Source organism: Gavia stellata, chromosome 13 (assembly GCF_030936135.1).
Source record: "Gavia stellata isolate bGavSte3 chromosome 13, bGavSte3.hap2, whole genome shotgun sequence".
Taxonomy (NCBI): Eukaryota; Metazoa; Chordata; class Aves; order Gaviiformes; family Gaviidae; genus Gavia; species Gavia stellata.
In genome coordinates this window covers 5,741,031-5,758,094 of record NC_082606.1, presented here as the reverse complement: position 1 = coordinate 5,758,094, position 17,064 = coordinate 5,741,031, and the positions used below count along the sequence as shown (strand labels likewise).

Genomic DNA, 17,064 nt, shown 5'->3' with positions numbered 1-17,064 from the left:
TGTCTTCCTCTGAGCTTGTAAGAGAGGTCATTTACATACCTGAAACGTACCAAAGTCCACAATCAGCAAATCTGATTTGTCATGGTAGAAACCCGTCTGTGGAACCACAAGGTAGGAAGGCTTCAGATTAATCTTCAAGTCAAGGACCTTCCGCATTTCAATAATATGAACTAATCCTTAAATAAAAACGAAGGGACATTGAAATTGAAATGCTATTCACAAGTGAAACATTTGTGCAAGTCAACATATAAAGAGATGTGTTATCCTTCAGATAGATAGCATCTTGAGTAAAGACTTACTTTTGTAACATTCTACTGATTTCTCACTGAACTCAGTGCTCCTCCCCACAAAACATCCACTAATCCTCCAAGTCAAAAACTCAAGGAAAAAACCCAATCATACTATTTGGCCAGCAATTAAAACATAAGCAAAGTGTTTAGAAAATCATATTGAAACATTTTAAGACATTCAAGGGTTCACCTCAGGTGAGATTTGTTATTATCTTACCTGTAGCAGTTCTTTCCTTGATTTCTTCCAGCTTCATTAACGTGGCTGATGTTAATCTTTCAAGATCCATTCCCTTACTTGTCTGAAAGAACTCTACCATTGCATTTATTGTTCTCTTAAAAAAAAAAAGACAGACAAGAATTATCAATATACATAAAAGTCACTCAGTAAAAACCTCAAAAATAGCTCTTGACAGAGCAAAGAGAATAACAGGAGAGAAAGGAGAATAACAAAAAGAGGTAAGTTTTGATTACTACTCACTGCATCATATTTTATTTCCACAGGCTGTGATTCAACAGTAAGACTCTGGTCAGCAGTACTATCCTCTGGGTTAACATTAAACTCTATCTTAAGTAGAGAAGACTTGCTATCCCCTATGGAAGCCACAAGAGATGGTACAGTATTTTCTTGTCTCAGGCCTGTAACGTACCAGTTTTCAAGCTTTGCTTCAACCCTAAAGATGAATAGTTAAATATTCTTAATTAGAGCTCCATCTAGGAAAGACAAGCCAGATGAGAAAGCCTTTGATAGAGCCAAACATGACTAGCTTCACAGGACTAACATACCACATGATTAAGAAACTGTTACATTAATAAAGTGGAAAAATAAATAGGAAGCAAGTTGTTCACAGCAACACAAGGGTGATATTTTCTTTTTAACTTTTGTTATCTGCAAGGTGAACTGAATGTAACTTTCAGATCGTGTTTATTAAGAGGATCAGTTGCAGGACAGAACAGCTGCAGAGTATTTATGCTACAGGTGAAAAAGAGTAGGAATGTTAACTGTTACATATTGATTTCAAAATCCGTTACAGACTTCTTTTGGGACAAATGGGTATTCTTTACTGACAGCTTCCCTGACAATAGCATTAAGTGCAGTCAGTAGAAAAAAGTGTCTGAAAGAAAGCCATGTGAATACCACCAAACCTCACAAACTTCATTTGTCCTTAGAAGTACCTATTAGATATGAAACTGATTTTTGGGTCCTGGGTCTCCACTATTGGAATCCCTGACTTTGAGAGGCAACACAGTTTGGGCATAATCAGTGTCACAAGCTGGCTCCATTGAGATAACCTAATTACATTTTTCCAGAAACTTAAAATCAACAGAAGTATCTGTTATACTTTCAGTTTTGCCAATTAAATTATATGGCATGCATTTGTGTAAAATTTTCTCAAAGCACTTTTTATTTTTGTGCAGCATTCAGGCTGCACCTTCAATATTCCCCAAAATGGTTTTTAACAAAAACAGTTCAAGAGTCAACGAGCTCAGTTGGTTATCTTATGCATAATGTCGCAAGATGAAGAAACTGCAAATGAAAGCATGGAAAGTGCACAGACCCATTTTCCAGACACCAAAAATCTTATTCATTGACTATATAATCCAATAACTTGTGTTCAATATTTCTGGTGTGCCTTCCCTCAAAACACACGAAGGACTCTGTTTCCTACATGCTGGTTAATCTCCTACCCACAACACACAGCTGTAATTTTTTCGGTTCTGTAGGGCGTAAGCAACACATTCAGTAGCTTGGCTGGAGTGTGTTAGCCAGACCATTTCACACTGCTTAGGTATCGCTTCCCAAAAGTAATATTCAGCACTTCAACATTTGGATTTAAGAAAGAGCTTACTATTGTTTATTAAAACTAACAAATAGTATTCCTTTCTTCATTCCATCCTATGTTATTCACCAAATTATGTGATCGTAACTTTTCAGAGTCCAACTGCAGAATGCCCATAAATTGAAAAGTCAATGTACAACATAATGCATTACCAAAGAAAAGATGTAAAAAGTCGGGGGTGGGTGGTGTGGTACACACAGGGAAGGGGAAGAAGATGTTTCTACAAAAAGAAAATACCAATCCAATTACTTAATGGCTTGTGCTCCTGGGCGCTGTGATATTTTGGTACTCAGATCAATTATCTGTACTTTAAGAGTTTCTGCCACATTCTTGTCTTCTTTAATTGTAAGAGAAGTGCTTAACAGCTTCAGTGTCACAACGTGGGCAACATACTAGTGACAAGGACAGAGAAAATTGAAATTAGTCATAATGATATGAATATTTTTTCAGAACTCCTAATTTCAATAAATCTAACAAAATGCGGCATTTAAAGCTATTCCAGTCGACTAAGGTAAGAAACATGTCCCTATGTACAAAGTGAATTATAGGGTCTTTCTTTCAACCCTTATCAGTCATTTCTTTAATATAAAACAGTGTATTTCAACAAATGCAGAGCAGATGTAAGTCTGTATCTCTTTTCAGGACTCAGGGAAGTTTTTTTTAAACTGTGAAAGCAAGCATAGCTAAACTACACTCAGCAGAGAGCTAGCAAGATCAACAAACAAAATCATCATAATCCCATCAAATAGCTACATTTTAGAAGACATTGCATATATGCCTTGGTTGCTCTTGCTGCTGAATGTCATCTCTCGACCTTGTCAAGAAAGGATTTTGGCTTCCTGACACATGTACAATCTTATGACTGTGTCAATCAGCAACTTAAGAATCAAATAAAACTTCCTATCTGAATTTGAAGACTGCACCTTTTTTCAGGGTACTGAGAGAGATGAAAGCACCTTTGCACTTAATTTGTCCAAATTAAAAATAGAAGTTTTTCTAAACAGGTAAGCAAGGAAAGCATGAAACAGAAAGAAAAAAAAAAGCACCAACTGGGCACTGTTTGGGCTGTATCTCTTCTTTGTTGATAAGAGATGCATGCTGCTGCTCTCTCTTTTCAATTTGACAGGAACACAAGTTCATAAAATAGCACACAGGCCTCCATGTCGCCACTCAAACAATTCTGAACTTCCCTGTGTGAGGCACATGTAACCTTATAACAAATAAATTTAACAAAAATATACAAGGTTGGAAAGTTGGAGCATTGGGTTGGGGAGTAAGGAGGCCTGTTGGGAGAAGAGACAACATCCTCCTTGAAGGAAATAGTCTTAATGTACGAAGTGCTTCTGTAAGTGATGAGCAAGTTAAAGCAAAACACCAGTCATGCTAGGATTTAAAACAACAATGTAATAGCACTCACAGAAAATAAGCATACTGAGAGAAAGCTTACTATTTCATGTTTCCTTAGTTGCCTACTTAGTTGTCTACAGCTTTCTTCCTGTAAGCCCTCTCAAGAATACTATACCTGTAAAGTTTTACCTTTTATTCCTTTGCTTAACAAACCATAAAGTATGTCACAAAAATGGAGTTTTTTTTAAATTTATTTTATGCTTTCCTTTGTGTAGTAGGAAAAAAAAAAAGTACTACAACTGAAATCTCCTAGTATTAATCATTAGGACAAACATTTTAATAGAAGCATAACATGATCCTTCTAACAAAAGCATCCCTGAAAGTTATAAACATTGGGTCAAACAGGAAATAATCACATGCTAATGTTCACCCTTATATAAACAACAACTATTCAATTATGAGAATCAAACTGACTTTGGATTTAAAAAAAACCCCACACCCCACCACACACTAAAAGAACATACAGACTAGTTTAGTTTTCACCACAACAGGTAGCAAGAAATAGATGCAGTGAAAAAGCTACCATGGAATCTTTTTTCATTTACAGCTAGCTTTCTTTATTCTCTTCCAAGTTGCAAATAGCTACCTATCATCCAGTTTCTGTTACTTCTAAATCACTCCCGATTAGGGCTGTGCACAAGGCAGAAGAACACCAAAGAAAACATTAGCCATTCTTTGTGTTTTTCAAATAAAATTCTTTTTATTGTCTTTGTACATTCAACATAGATTTGACTTGCACTGACATTCTACTGCTTAGATAAAGGCTAACATGCATCAGAAAGGTTTTTTAGTTTTTGTGGTTTTTGGTTTTGTTTTTGTTTTTTTTTAAATCATCCCCAAAAGAAGTTGCTTACCTGCTTTGGTAAGGAAAGGTGATGGGAGCTGTCACTATACCCAATAGCAGTAAAAAGCTTAGCTTTCTCCTCTGGTGTCATCAGTTCATCAATGGCTAAAAAAAACAAAAACCCACAAAAACTTGCACTTTAATTAGTAACAATAAGCATTTTTCCTCCCATTTGTTTTCCACTGTACTTAAGATCTGCTGACACATTTATCTGATTCTTCATATTGCACTGTGTTCCATACTGTAAAATAATTTACGCAGAAGTAGTCTTCATATACGGTGTTACATACGTAGCATATAAATCAATATAATTTATATTACAAGAGTACCCATAATTCCCATTGATGAAAATAGCTTTGAGGAGTACTATCAGACAAATCTCTGGTCCAGACAGTATATCACCAGAATACAGTATTCCAGTTGTCACCTATTACACTACAACTATAAGCTCGATACTCTTCTCCTTACAAAGGTTCTGAAATGCTTATGGCCATTTCAGAAGTATGCCTTATTTGCCAGCTCAATATTCATTAACAGTAATACTATAAAATGGATCAATACTGCATTGCACTGTTTATGCCACACTCTCTCCTTCCTCATAATAGGAAGCAAAACGTACTCTAATTTTCTTCTTTATTTATATGAAAACTTAAAGTCTCTATAGAAGTTAGTGCATTACAGTCTACACCTACTTTCAGGAACAAGTGATTCTTCATCTTCTTTTTTCCTAGATTCTCTTTTACCCCAGAAACCACCAAACCATCCTCCACTCTTTTTTTCTACTTCAGTGGTTTTCTTCTTCAGTAGTTTTTGTCCTGATCTTATTGTCTACAAATCAGACATTAAAATACATAATTAAGAGAATTACTATATATTTTGTTTTTCTGTAAATAATGCATGTACATATGCATGTTGAACAGACACTTAACTGATGGATAGCAACACCACCCTGCAAAGGTTTAAGAGCACTTTGACTCACCAGACAGAAGCAAAAAGAAGATCAGGGGTGTGGGGGCGTGTGTGTGTGTGTACGCACACAAGCGTGTGGAAACAAGTATATATCACTTTGACTTTCGATGGCCTTTTTCTACATATTTCACTAGCATTTAGACTACAAAAAGGCAGGAATCACGTCAAAAGACAGTATACAAGAAGCAACTACATTCCTTAAAATTAGCAGTAACAAACCTGAAGACTGATCCTATACCATTACATGTATATACAGCTTTAAATTTGTACTTAAGCTTTCACTCTGCAGTTTAAAAATCAAGGTCTGAGAACAAACATCTCAAAAATAAGAAACATTATTTTTTCACCTTCATTTTACATACATTCTGGATGTGTAGACAAACACTGAGGCTACACTGGCATGAACAGTAATTTATGATGCAACTAGAGAGGTTTATTTTCGTTTTGGGGAAATAGCTACCAGCAGCATGCTTCTCACAAGACAACTATTCTGAGCTTGCTCTCAGTGTGCTAGGTGGTTTTGATCTTAACTGCAGACACAACCCTTCTCATAATGTTATAACATGCAACTCCTTGTTAAGTGTCACAAATGATTTCCAAAATAAAATGCAGCTAGAGACTTCATCTACCTGTTAACAATTCTCTGAGTTGTGTTATAATTAGATTGGCTGTCCCCTAAAAAGTGAGTAGCTAAAGGTGTAGGTAGGATGGGAACAGCTGTAAACATTTGATCTTGAACAGCTGCAGAACCAGTCTTGAAATAACAGAAGTCCAAGGAAGACAAGAATCATTAAATCATCACCCTTCAACAATTGCCTGAATGGTACAAAGTGGGTAGCAATAACACTGTGCACTCACACTGGGTTTTGGAACTGGTTTCCAGTTTGGAAATTGAAATAGTCTTGTCCTGGAAGGACAGGAAACTTGCCTTCCCACCTCCCTATCCTATCATACTCATCAGCATAATTTTTTTCAAGATAACATCATGACAAAACCATCCTATTTGAAGTGTTACAGTATTACTGAACAAAAATTATTTCTTACCTCAACTTGTGCTTGTTGTCTTGCTAAGATTATATTGAAGACATCAAGCTTTCTTTCTAGGTCCTGTAAAAATGTACAACGAAATCATTTGCCTGAAACACGTTTAGGAAAGGCTCACCCCTACAAATTCTCTACCAGCTCCTTCCTACTTACACTCCAATTTCTTTCTAGACCTGCTCCTTTCTTTCAAGGGTATACCCCCTCAGAAGTTCACTAGAAGATGAAACCTGATGCCAGGCAGTATAATTTTTTTTTTTTAAAAATAGATTAACCTTGCACTTCATTAAATGCATCCAAGTTCATTAATCCGCAATCAAAAAGGATTTATTTAAATGGCACTTCACTAGTATTTTCTTTCTTTCCACAACAGGTTGCACTGAACTTCAGATTAAAATGGTATTTCCACAGAACTCTTGTGCTCTTGTAAAACCATCAATCTCGATCCCTGTCATGTATATTTAAAAAATTATTTAAAGGGACCAAAACATACTTTATCCAAAGAAAAAACACACATACCTGAATTTGCCTCTGTGTTTCTTCTGACAGTTTACTCTGTGTCAGCTTGTTCTTGTACATATTTTTGTAACTCTTCAGAAGCTGCCTATGTTGTTTTATGTTACTCCATGACCACATTCGAGTATGTCTTTTGATGTGAACTTCAAGAACACTGTTACCTGCATATTTCCACCTACAATAATTCCACACTTGTGAGCAACTTTCCCTTTCATTTGTGCATTACAACTTAAAAGTTGCAGAGGTAGGTTATTAATATGCAAACGCTTTGTTTACTAATTGTGATTTGAGTAACTTGGTTTATAAACATTTTAATGGTTTCAACATCATTTTTGATAAATGGACTGACGGCTTCTATTTAATGCCTGAAGAACTATAAATCTGCATTCTCTATTGACTTCTGCATGTTTGCAAATTTGGGCTGTAACAGCACTGAGTACATTTAAGCACTTTAGATAATCAGCATCAGTTAGTGCTTTGAAAAAATCCACAAAAATGTGTATCAGCTCAAAAACTTTAAAAACCACAGCTGACATACATGTTTCCCTAGTAATACATTTGCTAATTTTTTTCTTTAGTCTTTCCAAAATTATATTCTAACCTCTAGAGAGAGCATCGTAATTTTGTTCAGAGATTTTGGGGACCAAGGGTAGCTTTACAAGTCAGGTTTTCATCACTTGGTTCTTTCATGCGTTCTCTTCTGCAAGCCTTTTCTACCTGGCTAAGCAAAGCTCTGTGAAAGTCATTATGATATACGCAATCTAGTTTTAAAACTACGTTTAACCACAAAGGAGAATGAAGAGACTGAGGAGGACTCCAGCACCTCCCAAAGAATGCATGAACGTACACAGCTTACCATTGTGTGGCATTCTTATGGAGAGATACATTTGGCCTAAATCTTCTGTACGGTACATTGCGAACCATGTAATCTATGGACTCCAGAAGGTCTATCATGCTGAGGTACTAAACACAGAAAAACAGGTTTCTTAGCAGATGTTCAGATTTTGTTGCACGCAGTGCTTAAAATACATGTATACCATTGTCTTCAGTATTCCCCAAACTATACAGAAATTTAAGCCAATGCATTTTCATTAGTATGTAGAAGCGGACCAACTATATACCCATTGCTCCCAAAGGACACCACCGTATGAACTTCTGGTTTCCTTGAAGAACAAAACCAATTTGTATTTCTGTTAGCCTGCTCAGCACAAAGTCTCAGGCTTTCTCAAACCAGCCGTATTCTCTTCATCTGTCAATCCAGTTTCCCCAGTTTTAGAACTACCTTTGCATTAGTTAACCTTATTGGTACTGATTACACTCTGACATCAATAAGAGCTAAAAAGCTATCTAGCAAACTAACCTATCACTGAACAAATGAAAACACTAACATTACTGGGGAGCTATCTAAATTAGTTCCTTGATACTTCAGCAGGCTTTGTTGCCAAAGCCAGTATACTCCATTCATTCTCACCCTTGCTCATATCTTGGCATCCCTGCAGCTATAATGCTGGCTTACAGCCTTGTTACGTAAGGGCTACTCATAAGAATGATACCATTCTCAATGTGAAAGGAATGCTATTGGAAGGGCTAAATACAGATCAGAGGGTCCACAGATAACAGCGTCAGAAAGTCAGGATCTCACACCAGGAAGTGACTACTACACAAAGGGAAAGTGATTCTACACTTTTCCCACAGTTACTGCTAAACAGTTTGGACAGTCTATTTACATATAAGCAGAAAATTCCCAAAGAAGGTTTTCCAACAAAAGAAATCCTACAGTTCATCACAAACTCTGAAATAGGTGATAAGGGATACCAAGCCAACTTACCTGTGGCTTAGTGAATTCAATGACAATTCTCTGTACTTCTACATTACAATCAAGCTTGGGAGTTTTTAGTTCTACTTCTGCATATGGGTTGATATACAGTCTTGCAGAGGCTGATACTGGTCTAAAAACTTATAGATTAAAAAAAAAGAGATTAATTTTATGTTTACAATTAAAGTATGGGAAGCGATCCTTAAGTACTTATTTCCACTGCCTGATATATCAACCACTTCGTAGTGATGATGTGTATGCTCAAGACCCACAGAATCAGTAGGCAATTCTTAAAAAAATTATGATAGCCCAGCAGTAGTCAAAAAGCATACAAGTTCTAATATGTTCTGTTATATTTAGCTTTTTGTAAAATAAAAGTTAGTATGGGCATGCCTGCATGATCAGGTCAGGTTGTTGTATACTAACATGCTCAAAACAGTTTATATTCACTCATTCCTAGCTTACTTACTATACTGGTAGTCTTGAGGCTGGTTACCACTACATGGAATTCCTCTTTTCAGCTGATCCTGTAAAGGAATATGAAACTGTCTAGCAACTGAAGAGCATTACTTGTCAACAGTTTTCTAAGCTTTGAGTAGACCAACTTAAGTTCACGTGTATTTTGCAAAGGCCTCCTCCCCCTAAATGGGAAAGCTAATATAGCACAAACACTTAAGAGCAAAGGGTTTAAACACACCAGATTAAAAAGAAATCTAAGTTTCTCATATCAAGTGGAAGGTTAGTACAGTTTTTATTCAACTTCTGTCTAAATCTTGCAATAACAACTAATGTGTGTTAATTTAGAAACATATAGCTCGTGTACATCCAAACATGTAGCATAATAGATCAAGCATTTTTTTTTAAACTCCTTGAAGGTACCAGGAGTATCTGTTCACGTTCTATCGTTCCTCATTTTTAGTACATAAGGAGGCCACTTGAGCCTTCTGGTATTCTGCAGGTACGAGAGGAATTAAAGACAGAAAGAAGTCAGGAAAATAACAGAACAGCCCAAGAGGCCTGAGAAATATCATGCTAGAACCAAGTCTTAATTCAAAATGAGGTCTGTCTGATGCCATAATTCTTCAGCAGTTTACTGAGAATGCTATATTTGTGCCCAAACATTTTATCTAGTTCCAGAACTGCAATGGCACAATCGGTTAAAGCAGGAGGCCTGCTTTTAGGAAGATGTACATGTTGGCTATTACAAGAAGGCAGATGAAGTTCTTGTTCCCATTATATTTTATAAAGACTATCAATATTAAGAGTTGTTTTTACAAGGAAAATATTTTGTAACTATAAGTTTCTTCAATCTAATCCTTCTCCCAGTTCCTTACTCAAAAACTGGTTTGTATTTTATAAATGGCATATTTTCTCATTAAGAATATTTTTATTTCAACCTATTTCCTGTCTGCTGCTTTATATTAATAACAGTTACATTTCAGTGAGATTAAGTATAAAACAGCTTATTTCACAACCAGCCGTATACTCATATTATTTTAATATGAAGACTGTTGTACAAAAGTAACAGATTGCTACAGATTATATAGCTTATTCTTACTACAACATAGACCAATTAGCTACTACAATAAATCTGATTTCCTGATAATGCTGCTTAAAATTAAGACCAAAACAGCCTGTCTGGATGGAAGATCTAGCTTTCCAGGAAAAAAGCTACACTAAAAATTACATATGAAATGTATTCAGGTATTTAATACAGATAATGTTACTGAACAAGACATGTTATTCGCTACTTGTTCAGTTCCTGCATTGGTTTTAAAATTCTGAAGCACAGAGGACTTAACAAGTGGGAGAGAAGATTTACAAAAGTAATCTTATGCCCATGATGAATTCCATTCTTCCCCTGCGCTGCTTCAAATCTTAGATGTGTTCTGAGCTTATTCCTGCTCTCCCTCTCTTCCCCTTTTAGGCACAAGGACACAAAGACAACTAATCACAATTGACAAATTTAAACTAATAGAAGTCATAAAACAGTCAAAAGATGCAAAAAATCCAAATAACAGAGATGATGCCAGTAAGAACTGGAAAAACTGCAAGTGGTGAGATGCTTCCAGTCAATACGTGGTCAGAATACTGGATAGTATTTGCTACACTGGAATTGCACTGCCTCAGCACTCGAAAAGTTTGCATGCAGGACATGCCACAGGCTTTGGAAACAGGCAACTCCATTTTACAGTAATGGAGGACAAAATTCCCAATTATCTCAGAAAGAACCTGTTAGAAACTTGCTTGATGATGGAATAGAAAGTGGTACTTCCTGATACATAAAACTTAATTTAAACAAAACCACACCAGCATCTTCACTTGCAGGTTAATCAATAGTAAGTTGAAGTCTCCTTGAAAAGGACCGAGATCTAAGCTGCCAGCGAGTGTCAGGTAAGCCCACCAAGACATCTGTCCACAAGCACGTCGAGGACTGATTCACAAAGAATCTTTCTGACAGTGCTGGAATGACACATTTGAAGCGCTAAGACTCTTCCTGCTGTCAATTCAAACTGTGTATTGGTTTGCATTTATGTTTCACTTCAGACTGAGATAAAACAGAGAAAACATCCACAGACGGGTAATTCTGAAGACTCCCGTAGCTAAACTAAGTTGGCTATTACTAAAAATATGTAAGCATTTCTGCTAAACTAAAAAAGCAGAAGTGGAAGTGTGCTGAGGAATTTAGCTCTTTAAAGAACAAAGCAAGAGACTGTAGACAGGAAGAAAAATCAACATATTCATAATATCTTCTACATACAGTGCATTTACACCCCAATTTTGAGACAATAAGCAGTGCCCTACAAGGACAACCAGAACAAAAATAAAAGGACTTAGGTTTCAAGTTTCATGTAACAGACAAGGTTCAAAGAACATTAAACGACTGGCTTGTTTTAAACACTTCACAGTTTTGATTCAACCTTCCATACCAGTACCAAGCTCACCAGGTTAAGGGTACACTTTGTTAAGGAGAGAATAAAACAAAAATAAAGATACCTGTAAAAAGATGAGCACAAAAGAAAAAGGGAAACAAGTAGTATTGCACAAGGACACGCAGAGCACCTGTATAACATTTATAAACATAATGGGTCAAAAATGTACCAATTTTGCACAGAGAGCACTTATTCACACCAGAAATAGAATGCAGATATACAGACAGCATACACTGCACATCTGATCTTCTCCACAGCAAAATGAAACAAGATTCAGACAAATTAACGACAGTAATCGGACATCTGCTATTCCAAGCAGAGTGACTTGTTTTCATAATCCGTTCTAAAGTTTACCCTCAGAACCTAAGATATTCAGTAATGTACTACCCAAAAGCTCACTAGAATAACTAACTGTTTCTCATTACTTAAAAATGAGCTCTTTTAACCACATGAATGAACTGGCTGTCTGAAACAAGCTTAACTGTAATGGTACTTTTGCAACTCAGAAGTCCTCAGCTGTTGTACAGAAAGAGCATGTGTGCACTCAGCTACAATTTATGTCTATGTAACTGCCCTAATCATACTGCCAAAGTTCCCAGTTCCTCCTCTGGGAAAGTTAGACTTGGAGGATAACACAGCAATGAAAGAAACAAGCACTTCACACACTTAGAATATTACAAGTTGCAGTATTCCACTACTCCTCTAGCTAACAGCGACTCAAAACATGAATGAATCGGACAAAACTAGGCGTAGCCTCCAGGAAGCCCCCCCCCCCCCAAATATTCTTTCCCTGTAATTACCATTTTAAGATACCTGCCTCCCTCTCTGTCTTGATTTACCCTTACTGCCCTCATTCTGCCTCTCATCTTCTGCACTGGAGCACCATCATCTATTTCTCTAGTCTCTACACCACCTCAGTTAGCTTTACCAAGTTGGAAAAAAGTATTTCCAGCATCATCTTTTCCATACAGTCTACCTTAATTATGTTCCACCCAACCACATTTTCAAAAGTCTTCATTGTTCAGTCCTACTGTACATTCCACATTGAAAGCTGTGACCCTCTTCTGTCTGTCAAGCATAGCATACTCATTCACCCATCCATATAACTTATTCTATTAAAGGTCTTCAAAATTTTGCCAAAGCTACTTCCCATAATAAGGGTTGCTATCTTAAAGAACTACTACATTAGCCCCTCTGCAATTTCTTGATTTTTTGTTTAGGTCTGACAATGGATACCTACCTACCTAAGTTTTGGTTTATTAAAAAGCAAAAAAAAAAAAAAAAAAAACACCACAACCTTCTTGTTTTAACAGCTTGTTCTTCTATCTTCACTCTATTGGTTAATTTCAGACACACAGTTTAGATAATCTGGATAACATGTGATATAAGTTCCTGTTCTGATAAAGATCTAATACTCTGAATTTTTATTAATTCTATGCTCGTTTACCATCTTAACATTGCCTTTTTCATTACAGTAACTATGTAATAGCTCATATAGCCTAGATATTTAGAAGACAGTACCGGGTAAACAACATGAAGTCGAGATGACTATGCCAATAGAACATGATTTTACAGATGCAGCTTCTGACCATTTCTAAAACCTATAGCGGTTGAAAACATATGAAGTTCACAAAAAAATATTAGCTATCAATAGTGCAATGGATTAACATATGACCCTGGTATCAGAATACAGTTGACCATTAAGTGCAATGAGTGGGGTGGAAATTAGTATGGTGTAGTTTTGAATTCTACAACAGCTACAGAATATAGAACTGTTTAATGCATTTTCTTCTACGTTACCAGTATTTGTTCACGGGAGCCATGATAATATATTTTGCTGTGTACGTTCCAATAAGCACTGAGGCTGTCCAGGCACAAAAGCTGCACAAGAAAGAAAACATTCAACAGATTCCATACTCGGTATTCAATCCATTCTATGAACTTAGCTTTCCATTTGTGAAAACAGAAAACAAATAAAAGCAGACTAGACAGCAAATCCACCGTTAGCACTGAGATGTGTTTAATCTTACAATACTATTTTTGAAGTGAAAATTGAATTGCTAAAAAGCAAGTTCTTAAAGCACACAAGTTCATGCACATCTGTTAAATACGACTCTGGATTGCAGGGGCAAGGGTGCACAAAACCAACATTTGGCCTAATAAAGAAGCCAGGACTATTAAACCCTTCTTATATTGTTCCTATGATTTCTTAGATCTTTGCATACTCCTTTAAGCATGGGGTTGGGGGGCAGAGAGAACAGAGAGACTCCATAGCTACCAGAATCCCAATTACGTTAGGCATACCAACTAGAGTAGGAAATAGCAATTTGACAATCTATCCGACATCATAGTTACCATGCAGACTTGCTGTATAATGCATTTAATGAGGGAATCTTAAGGGAAATTATTTAAACCATGGAGTTGTAAGTTCTGCCTTACATAAAGCCAGTTATTTGTGCTCTACTTCTGTTTAAACAGACAGCAAAATTAAGAAAAACAGGAGAATTAGCAAAACAAACTGTTTTTCCAATTTTCCAGATTATTTCTCCCCAAGATCAGTTGCTCTCTCGTGTAGAAAAAAGCACATTACCTTGTATATTATTTTTGCAGCTTCATTCAGAATAGAAGGTGTCCAGTTCTCATTTGTTGTCTAGAAGTTCAAAGTGATAAAAGTCATTCTGTGCATCTTATTTAACACATTTGCAGTTTTATCCTATACTTTCAAGCACAGAATGCATCATTTTGGTGCTACCTGATTACAGAAGCCAGTTTCTCTAGACTGCATATGCACAAGTCACAATCCAATGTAAAATTTGACAATTGATTTTGATTTTCAACTCCTTATCCTACCCATAAAATAACACCTAAGGAAAACAGGGATTAGTTGAAATTTTCTCCTCCCATTTCTCAAAAGGCCTAGCAAAATACGACACTCTTTATCATCATGATGTAATGTTTGCCCTGTACATCAAGGAGTGCTTTGATTGTATGGAGCTCAATGATTGTCACGAAGGGGTTGAATGCTTATGGGTAAGGATGAGGGGGAAGGCCAACAAGGCGGATATCCTGCTGGGGGTCTGTTATAGACCACCCAACCAGGACGAAGAAGCCAATGAAGCGTTCTACAAGCGACTGGCAGAAGTCTCACAGTCGCAAGCCCTTGTTCTTGTGGGGGACTTCAACGTACCGGATGTCTGCTGGAAGTATAACGCAGCCAAGAGAAAACAGTCCCAGAGGTTCCTCGAGTGTGTGGAAGATAACTTCCTGATGCAGCTGGTAAGCGAGCCTACCAGGGAAGGTGCCCTGCTTGACCTACTGTTTACGAACACTGAGGGTCTGGTGGGAGAAGTGAAGGTCGGAGGCCGTCTTGGGCTTAGCGACCATGAAATGATAGAGTTTTCAATTTTTAGCCAAGTAAGGAGGGAGGTCAGCAAAACTGCTACCATGGACTTCCAGAGGGCAGACTTTGGCCTGTTCAGGACACTGGTTGAGAGGGTCCCTTGGGAGACAGTCCTGAAAGGCAAAGGGGCCCAGGAAGGCTGGACCTTCTTCAAGAAGGAAATCTTGAAGGTGCAGGAGCAGGCAGTCCCCATGTGCTGTAAGAAGAGCCTGCAGGGAAGACGACCGGCCTGGCTGAACAAGGAGCTTTTGCTGAGACTCGGGGAGAAAAAAAAGAGAATTTACCACCTCTGGAAGAAGGGGCAGGCAAGTGAAGAAGAATACAAGGACCTCGTTAGGTCATGCAGAGAGGGAATTAGGAAGGCAAAAGCTAAGCTAGAGCTCAACCTGGCCACGGTCATGAGGGACAACAAAAAATGCTTCTATAAATATATTAACAACAAAAAAAGAGTCAAGGAGAATCTCCACCCTTTACTGGATGTGGCGGGGAACATTGTCACGAAGGATGAGGAAAAGGCTGAGGTACTTAATGCCTTCTTTGCCTCAGTCTTTACTAGCCAGACCAGGTATCCTCAGGGTATCCATCTCCCTGTGCTGGAAGACAGGGATGGAAAGCAAAATAGGCTCCCCATGATCCAGGAGGAAGCAGTTAACGACCTGCTATGCCACCTGGACACTCATAAGTCTATGGGGCCTGATGGCATCCACCCAAGGGTGCTGAGGGAGCTGGCGGAGGAGCTTGCCAAGCCGCTCTCCATCATTTATCAGCAGTCCTGGTTAACGGGGGAGGTCCCGGATGACTGGAGGCTTGCCAACGTGATGCCCATCTACAAGAAGGGTCGGAAGAAGGATCCGGGGAACTACAGGCCTGTCAGCCTGACCTCGGTGCCGGGGAAGATTATGGAGAGGCTCATCTTGAGGGCACTCACAGGGCACGTGCAGGATAACCAAGGGATCAGGCCCAGCCAGCACGGGTTCATGAAAGGCAGGTCCTGCTTGACCAACCTGATCTCTTTCTATGACCAGGTGACCCGCCTAGGGGATGAGGGGAAGGCTGTTGATGTTGTCTACCTGGACTTCAGCAAAGCCTTTGACACTGTCTCCCACAGTATTCTCCTGGAGAAGCTGGCGACTCGTGGTTTAGACAGGTGCACTCTTCGCTGGGTTAAAAACTGGCCGGATGGCCGAGCCCAGAGAGTTGTAGTGAATGGGGTGAAATCCAGCTGGCGGCCGGTCACAAGCAGAGTCCCCCAGGGCTCAGTTTTGGGGCCGGTCTTGTTTAATGTCTTCATTGATGATCTGGATGAGGGGATAGAGTGCTCCCTCAGCAAGTTTGCAGACGACACCAAGTTGGGTGGGAGTGTTGATCTGCTTGAGGGTAGGAAGGCTCTGCAGAGGGATCTGGACAGGCTGGGTCGATGGGCTGAGGCCAACTGTATGAGATTCAACAAGGCCAAGTGCCGGGTTCTACACTTCGGCCACAACAACCCCAGGCAACGCTACAGGCTTGGGGACGAGTGGCTGGAAAGCTCCCCCGCAGAAAAGGCCCTGGGGGTGCTGGTTGACAGCCGGCTGAATGAGTCAGCAGTGTGCCCAGGTGGCCAAGAAGGCCAATGGCATCCTGGCCTGTATCAGAAATAGTGTGGCCAGCAGGAGTAGGGAGGTGATTGTGCCCCTGTACTCGGCGCTGGTGAGGCCGCACCTCGAGTACTGTGTTTAGTTTTGGGCCCCTCACTACAAGAAGGACATTGAGGTGCTGGAGCGTGTCCAGAGAAGGGCGACGAAGCTGGTGAGGGGTCTGGAACACAAGACTTATGAGGAGCGGCTGAGGGAGCTGGGGTTGTTTAGCCTGGAGAAGAGGAGGCTGAGGGGAGACCTTATTGCTCTCTACAACTACCTGAAAGGAGGTTGCAGAGAAGTGGGTGTTGGCCTCTTCTCCCAAGTGACTAGTGACAGGACTAGAGGAAATGGCCTCAAGTTGTGCCAGGGGAGGTTCAGGCTGGATATTAGG

The 17,064-nt window shown here is 38.8% G+C and overlaps 1 protein-coding gene across 1 annotated transcript in view; it reads right to left on the bottom strand.

Annotated features, from left to right (window-relative positions):
- The window catches only part of VPS13C (vacuolar protein sorting 13 homolog C), a 101,403-nt gene that overhangs the window by 69,192 nt on the left and 15,147 nt on the right, over positions 1–17,064 (bottom strand). Inside the window, exons 10-22 of the mRNA XM_059824112.1 lie at positions 14,245–14,304; positions 13,455–13,535; positions 9,191–9,248; positions 8,734–8,861; positions 7,762–7,868; positions 6,909–7,080; positions 6,393–6,455; positions 5,072–5,207; positions 4,390–4,484; positions 2,378–2,520; positions 769–961; positions 508–622; positions 40–176 (exon numbers count right to left, since the gene is read on the bottom strand). Of these exons, the coding sequence (XP_059680095.1) occupies positions 40–176; positions 508–622; positions 769–961; positions 2,378–2,520; positions 4,390–4,484; positions 5,072–5,207; positions 6,393–6,455; positions 6,909–7,080; positions 7,762–7,868; positions 8,734–8,861; positions 9,191–9,248; positions 13,455–13,535; positions 14,245–14,304 (1,488 nt within the window). The remainder of the gene's footprint in view (positions 1–39; positions 177–507; positions 623–768; positions 962–2,377; positions 2,521–4,389; positions 4,485–5,071; positions 5,208–6,392; positions 6,456–6,908; positions 7,081–7,761; positions 7,869–8,733; positions 8,862–9,190; positions 9,249–13,454; positions 13,536–14,244; positions 14,305–17,064) is intronic.